Source organism: Drosophila yakuba, chromosome 3L (assembly GCF_016746365.2).
Source record: "Drosophila yakuba strain Tai18E2 chromosome 3L, Prin_Dyak_Tai18E2_2.1, whole genome shotgun sequence".
In the NCBI taxonomy this organism is placed as follows: Eukaryota; Metazoa; Arthropoda; class Insecta; order Diptera; family Drosophilidae; genus Drosophila; species Drosophila yakuba.
Genome location: NC_052529.2, coordinates 4,427,362 through 4,434,494, shown reverse-complemented (window position 1 = coordinate 4,434,494; position 7,133 = coordinate 4,427,362). Strand labels below are relative to the sequence as shown.

The following is a 7,133-nucleotide window of genomic DNA, read 5'->3' as shown; positions in this document are numbered from 1 at the left end:
TGAAAAAAAGTTACCTGTCCCTACTTACTAGAACACACAAATTTTAATAGGAAACCTTGCTTAATCATCAAATGCATCTCACCATTTTAGAGGAAATATTTAGTTAAAATAAACGTTAAAATTTAAAAATAACTTTGCAGAATAACAAATAACAAGTCTTGCACATTTAAAGACCTCGAGAGTTCCGCACATCTATCCTGTTTTTATGCATATTTATTACACATTTAGATACAATTCACATTGATATTTCGAGCAGGTATTTAAAATTTAGGCAAAATTCTGTTCGCAACACAAACAATGAGCCGAGTGCAATAACAATTACAAATCTTCGTTTTGGTGCGAGTTATTTTAGTTCAACTTGGTGGTACGGCAGTAGTTAACTTAATTCTTGGAATACATGTCACAATTCAACGCCTTTTCGTTTCTCTCTAGTAATTTTTCACAATAATTTATTTGGGTTCGCTCGAATTCAATTTCGATTTTCGACACTTTTAGCTTAACTTTAGGTTCATCATCATGAGTTTGCGTATACGCTTTGTTCGGCGTACGGATTCCGGTTTGGTTATGGCCTTTAATTATTTACACTAACTCCAGACGCTTCATCTCCTTGAAGAGCTCGTGGCCCATTTTGGCAGGACTCCTGGTCACAATGACGCCAGCCTTCTCCAAAGCGGCGATCTTGTCGTTGGCGCCTCCCTTTCCTCCGGAAATGATGGCTCCAGCGTGACCCATACGACGGCCGGGTGGCGCCGACACACCGGCAATAAACGAGACCACAGGCTTGGCCTTGATTCCCTGTAATAGTATATAAGTAGATTTAGTAATGGAAAGTATTGATCTGGAATGGCTTATCCTACCGAATTGTACTCGGTGAGGTAGTCGGCCGCCTTCTCCTCGGCCACGCCTCCAATCTCGCCGATCAGAATGATGCCCTTGGTCTCGGGATCCTTGAGGAAGACCTCCAGGCAGTCGATGAAGTCGGTTCCGTTGAACGGATCGCCTCCAATGCCCACGCAGAGGGTCTGGCCCAGGCCAACCTCTGTGGTCTGGTGCACGGCCTCGTAGGTCAGGGTTCCCGAGCGGGAAACCACGCCGATCTTGCCGCGCTTGTGGATGTGACCCGGCATGATGCCGATCTTGCACTGCAATCAGAAAGGCATAGTACAAGATTATACAGTTGTCTTAAGTTTAAATGAGACTTATAGTAAAAAGTATTTATTAAATTATACTCTTTTGGGAATTGTTTTATCAAACTGTTTTTGTTACTGACCCACAATTTTATATAGATTCATAAGATTACCACAAAGCACTTAAGTAAAGTGGGTAATGGATTTCGTTTATGTTGCCTTTTTGAAGTTTGTGACGCATAGGGAGATAAGCGTTATAAATGGTAATAAATAACGTATAAATTAACTAGCTCATAGGGTTAGTTTCATCAACTTGGGGGGCAAAGTTCAATGCATAGATTTAAAGGTGTGTCAATGGAGGCCTGTTTGTACATTAATAACAAGCTTCAATTGAATATTATCTTTCAAACTGAATATTAAACAGATACGAGTATAGTTCACCGCGGACGTCATACCAAGAGATAAGGAAAGCACCAGATGAGCGTGGACTTTGCCCTCTGGCGAAGCTTATCTCTGAAGCACTGAAGATGTACGAACCTGTTCGGGGGCGATGATTCCCGGGCAGTTGGGCCCCACCAATCGCGACTTGCTCTGGCTGATGAGGGCGTGCTTCACCTTCACCATGTCGTGCTGCGGCACACCCTCCGTGATGCAGACGATCAGGGGGATCTCAGCGTCCAGGGCCTCGATGATGGCGGCCGCAGCGCCCGGTGGTGGCACATAGATGACGGTGGCATGTGGATCGGTGGCCTTCTTGGCCTCCGCCACCGAAGCGAAGACGGGCAGTCCCAGGTGCTGGGTGCCACCCTTCTTGGGGGAAATGCCGCCGACCAACTTGGTGCCGTACTCCAGAGCCTGTTGGCTGTGGAACGTACCCTGTTTGCCGGTGAATCCCTGGCAGATCACCCGCGAATCGCCGTTCAGCTTCAGGTTGCCGCGTGTCTTGTTGTACTGCGAATTGCAGCGCACTCCGGCCACAAAGCCATCTGAAAAGGATATAAATGAAAATAAAAATTAAAAAATAAGCCAAAATATATGAAAGCTTATTTGCTCCATTATTATTTATTAAATTTGTCACATCTCACATCAATTGTGTAATTGATTTTTAAGAGTAAATGGTAGAATTTCCGGTACTCATACCGTTGATCTATTTAAGTTCAGTTTATTTCTTTAGAATAGCAGTCGCTTAACAAGATGCAACTTATCCTCGTTTTTATTCTGGGTGAGTTTCAGAACTTCTGTAGCACAACCACTTAAATTTTTATATTTTTCTACCACATTTAGTCATGTTAACTGTGCAAATCGAGAGTAAATGCAGTACTTTCGTCACACTACAACTAGATCCTCACTGTGGAATGTTTTCTGATTGTGTCGTTAATGGTGCAAATCCAAGTGTCCTGACCAATATATCTTGTAGACGTATAGAAAAAGGAAAATCAGGTGGGTGGTAATGAAGCATAGCATATGTGCCTTTGAAAAACTGAATCGATCTATTCGTTTAGGACTCATCAAAATGAAATTGGGAAAATGTAACCCTAAAGTACCCCGGTGTTCCTTTGAATAGTATTATAATTTCATTTTTCATTTAATGCCATAACGTACACTAGTAAATATATATTTCAATTTTTCTGATAAATTTTTTTATATAAATACATATACATACTTGAATTAGAAGTTAGTTAGTTACAAGTTCTTAATGCAAAACTTTCCAGTAAATCTTCTGAAGAGCTCTAAAAGCATTAAAGTATATCTAATATACTTAGTCTTAGTGCAAATTTTGAAGCGTATACACCATTATGAAGGTCTTGGGTTTCATATTTTTTCTGAGTGAGTTTTTATGTAAGCAACTGCAAATATATGAGTTCTAAACTATTCGACAACTGCAGCTATGAATATATTCGAGACTACGAGTGGAAAAAGTGCCTGCGACGGATACATTAAACCTAGATATCTTTACTGTGGAATTTCTGCTGATTGTTACTACCAAGGCTTAAGTCTCTTGCACGTTGGACAAGAGCAGTGTAAGCTTACTGAACTAGGAAAACCTGGTAGGTTTATTCCAATTGACACATTCAGTTCCCTAAACCTTAGTTATGTACACTCGTATCCAGGATTTCTTAGATTCCGCGCCGGAAGGTGTCCCAGGGATAAGCCCAAATGCAGGAAAACTAGATGAAGGAAAAAGTGGAAGCATTTTCACTTCACTTCCAATAAGGATTTTATTCTGCATTAACAACTTCGTTTAGTATAAGAACTTCTATGGAATTATTTATGTTTCTTTAAGAGTTTAGATCCGCTGTCTTTTCTTTTTCACGTAATATAACTTTTGGTGGCCTTGACATTTGTTGAAAGACGTCATGCCGGCTACTTTTATCGCTGTAAATACGAAACTGTGCGGTAATTACGAGCTAAGCTTTATCAAATTTGAAGTATTTTGGAAATATTTGGATCTCATTTGGAACTTTGAGTTATCCTTATGCTCAGTGAGTTGCTCAAGATTTAATTGAAAGATATACTTAGTATATCTCTTTAAACAGTAAAATTTACAGTATAAATAGAACACAGAGTACCAATTAAGAAGAAAGGTAATAATTGTGATCGACAGAGCGAGGTTCCACTGTACTTGTTGCCGAAAAAACGGTTGTTTGTACGATGGGTCACATGCAAGCGAACCTTGAACACAGCCCCCGCACACCCCCTCCGCAACGAAGGGGGGCAACACTTCCACATTTCCGAAGCCACGTATCTGCGGATCTGCAAATTGAGCCGATTATTAATCCCAATGGTGGCCGACTAATCAGCAGATCCGTCGCAACGACAGGTGCCCCCTAATTGTTCGTCCATTGGCTCTTTGTGTGCCGTAAATCCGTCGAAGTTATATAATTTATTATGCTATTGGGGAGAACGGCGTGTGTTAGGCAACCGATAGGGGGAATACGCACCTCGCACTTTCAGCAGCGCCCTCATTGAAGCAGCCATATTATCTCTGTGTGGTGGTTGTGCGATAAAAACAGCTTTACTTAATTAAAACGCGTTTAATTAATGCAGTGCGAAATCGGCCGAATAGTGCTGGGTTAACCACTGCGATAGTATCGATAGCGCGACTGCAACGGCTTACGACACACCATCGATATTCCAGCTGCGATATTATGGGGAAACTACAATCGGGGTATTCTTCCAATCGATTTAACAGTTACTTTTGAAAACGAAATAAACATTAATAAATGAAAGTATACACAAAATCAAATGTAATTCTACTCCACTGAACCTTTATTTCGAGAACTTAAAGAAAGGACAGCTCAAGCGTTGTATGGACTACGTAAAATATATTGCCTCTTGTTAGACTGTTTGCGTCTAAATACTCAGATGGCTTACACATTATCAACTAGCACGAAGTACACAAAAGGCGCCTAGGAATATCTATTGATTTTCTGTTCTCCTCGCGCGACAACGTTTTAAAAACTTTTGCTAAGGCCAAATATGGATACAAAATATATGCGTTTGTATCTATCAGGTAATATCAAATGTGTCATTGCTTCTTTCTTTTGAACGGAGGGCTGCGGTGGGGGGTTCATTATCTTTTGCTCTATCCTCTAATTGAAGAGATTCTCGTTCTCATTGGCCATGACGAGATCCTCTAGCGGCGGATGATCGTGGACATCCGGTTCCTTTTGCTCTTGATTAAATGCATTCTCCTCGCCCTTCTTCAAGCGCTGGTAAACCAAAATGGAACGACCTGTGCGCGATTGGCGATGCTGCAATAGAGAAGCAAGATTAGGTGACTGGGCGCCCAGTGCCTCCGACCACTGGTCCACCAGAGCCTGCGAGCCCTCCAGCCGGGTTACCTCTGCGTGCTCGATGCGATGGAGCAGCCGGTAGTTGCGGAGGAACACGCTAATGTTCTCGGCCAGCGGATCGAACATAACCACATGCGTGGGCAAAGCGGTGAGCGGATGCACGGGAATGTGCGAGTTAATCCAGTGCACGGGGTCCTCAAAGAACCGGTCGGCCTCGTCCTTATACTGTTCCTTCTTCTCCAGGTTCGGTTCGCAGGTCAAAAACCTCATGGTGACATTCTGGTGGATGTGACTAACGAAAAAGAATCATTAAACCATTCAATGAAAGTAAAGTTAAATCTTCTAACCTGTAATATGGTGTGGAGTGGCAGGGCATTAGGAAGAGAATATTCGCCTGGTGTTCGCGTTCATCCCTGTAATCCTGAGCAATCTCCCTCAACTTGGGCATCAGTTCAATGGGGCCCTTCTGGTGCACTGTGCTCAAATACCAGGCAGGCAGAACATTGCCCACGAGGATGACTAAAGCAGTGGTCCACAACATTGTGCTGGAGGCTCTGGCGCTCCAGCGGGATAGAGCATCTGTGATGACGTACAAGCAGAGCGGCAGAAGCGAGGACACAAATCGGAACTCCTTGTGCTCCACGGCACTCAGAACGACCAGAGTCAGAAAGATGGTGATCAGGAGTTGCTTGCTAACCGGATACTTCTCCGACTTCCTCACAGTTTCCATCACACCGAAGATGAAGGGCAGGGTGTTGATGCCCAGAACTGTGGGCAATCCCACGCTGAAGTACCAGTGCCACGGGTGTGAGCCGTAAAAGCTGCCGATGTTGTTGAATACGTTGTACTTGAGGAACTCGTACGGTGTCACTATCAATTGGCCATGCCAGTAGGTATCGATGGCAATTCCAAGTCCAGCAACGAGTAAACTAAAATGTACATGGGCTTATTATAAAGTCACTGATGTCTATCGTTTAATATCTTACCCGATGAGCACAAATCGCTTTAGGATCAGCTCCAGCACATTCTGGCGACTCTTGCGCAGATGATACAAGGACAATGGGATCCAAATGACAGCTGCCGTGGGTCTCAGGAAGCAGCAGATGGCAGCTGGCCACAGATAAGCTGTGGATTCGCCATGCCAGGGGAAGTAGCTCAAGGCAATCGTTGTCAGGGAGGCCTCCAGTGTATTGGCCAGAGTTCGCGAGCCCGTGTAGAACCAGAACCAGGGCACCAGAATCAAAAACAGCGCCCACTTTCGCTTGCCCGTCCACACAAAGAAGCGATAATCGGAGTAGGCCGACAGCAGAGCCTGGAGAATCCTTGGCAGAACTACCAGAAGGTGGGCACTATCCAATTGCAGGAGGGCCAGGATTTTATAGACTCCTGCGATCAGCAGGGGGTACACATAGCTGCGAATGCCCTGCACCCATTCCCAAGTCAGGTAGCCATAGCTAAAAGTAGAGAACATGTGAGTTAGGTAGGAAGAGATTACAGATAAGGTTTATAGGATTCTGTTTCAAGGATTCAAGTGAGACAATTCCTACAGCTACTTTTACTAAAGGACATTTATCAGCGAAAATATTTAGCTAGACTGTACTAGACAATGAAACTGAGTGTGCGAACTATGTACCTTGAATTTGTAATCAAAATGAACATTCTTTTATAAAGATAAAGGCCAGAAATCAGACAGAAATTGCAGAAATTGAACCTACCCAAAGGTTAGTTTGTGGGCCACCTCCAAACTCTGCCAATATTCATCCGGAACGTAATAAGTTTGGACCACGAAAACGGAGGCCAGGCGCACGGCCAAAATCAGAAGAAACACGTAGAGCAGCCTCATTATAAAAACGCTGCGTTGGTCCAAAAACGCAAAACTGTCGTCACCCGGAAAACCGGATGGCTTTCTGTCACCTGGAAGAGAAAAGTATTTAATGCACGATTCTAGGCGTTTTTTCACGCCGGTCCTAACCTTAAATAGTTGCGTGTGTTGGTGGTTTACCAACCGGTCTGATTTGGATGGAAATTGCGATGGGTTTTAGCCAGCAATATAAATATTTTCGGCAAAATAGGCGGCTAAAAATAACGCGAAAGCGGTGGAAAGCAAAACCGAAAAGGACAGTGTGGCCAGAGCGAGTCAATGGCGAAATAAATTAAGTTATCGGCGTATATCGGTTAGTGCTGTAAAGCGTTTGAGTATTGAATTTAA

The 7,133-nt window shown here is 43.5% G+C and overlaps 3 protein-coding genes across 4 annotated transcripts; 1 reads left to right on the top strand and 2 right to left on the bottom strand.

Moving 5' to 3' along the window:
- Positions 1–165: 165 nt before the first annotated feature.
- Positions 166–4,226, bottom strand: LOC6532851 (succinate--CoA ligase [ADP/GDP-forming] subunit alpha, mitochondrial). Its single transcript, XM_002093552.3, has 4 exons — positions 4,070–4,226; positions 1,665–2,113; positions 858–1,142; positions 166–795 (listed from the first exon to the last, which is right to left on the bottom strand). Exons 1-4 carry the CDS (start codon positions 4,104–4,106, stop codon positions 580–582), a joined length of 987 nt encoding a protein of 328 aa, XP_002093588.1. The 5' UTR covers positions 4,107–4,226; the 3' UTR covers positions 166–579.
- On the top strand, positions 2,759–3,510 carry LOC26535456 (accessory gland protein Acp63F). Its single transcript, XM_015194168.3, has 3 exons — positions 2,759–2,954; positions 3,014–3,175; positions 3,239–3,510. The coding sequence occupies exons 1-3, from the start codon at positions 2,924–2,926 to the stop codon at positions 3,301–3,303; spliced, it is 258 nt and encodes an 85-aa protein (XP_015049654.1). The 5' UTR covers positions 2,759–2,923; the 3' UTR covers positions 3,304–3,510.
- Positions 4,227–4,374: 148 nt separating the features above from the next.
- On the bottom strand, positions 4,375–7,057 carry LOC6532850 (GPI mannosyltransferase 3). Of its 2 annotated transcripts, XM_002093551.4 has the most exons (6): positions 6,897–7,057; positions 6,640–6,838; positions 5,911–6,378; positions 5,272–5,853; positions 4,973–5,216; positions 4,375–4,882 (listed from the first exon to the last, which is right to left on the bottom strand). In XM_002093551.4, exons 2-6 carry the CDS (start codon positions 6,765–6,767, stop codon positions 4,721–4,723), a joined length of 1,584 nt encoding a protein of 527 aa, XP_002093587.1. In that variant the 5' UTR covers positions 6,768–6,838; positions 6,897–7,057; the 3' UTR covers positions 4,375–4,720. The 2 variants fall into 2 exon arrangements, with proteins under 2 accessions (XP_002093587.1, XP_015049653.1); XM_015194167.3 differs by having other exon boundaries at positions 4,375–5,216.
- Between the last annotated feature and the right edge of the window lie 76 nt (positions 7,058–7,133).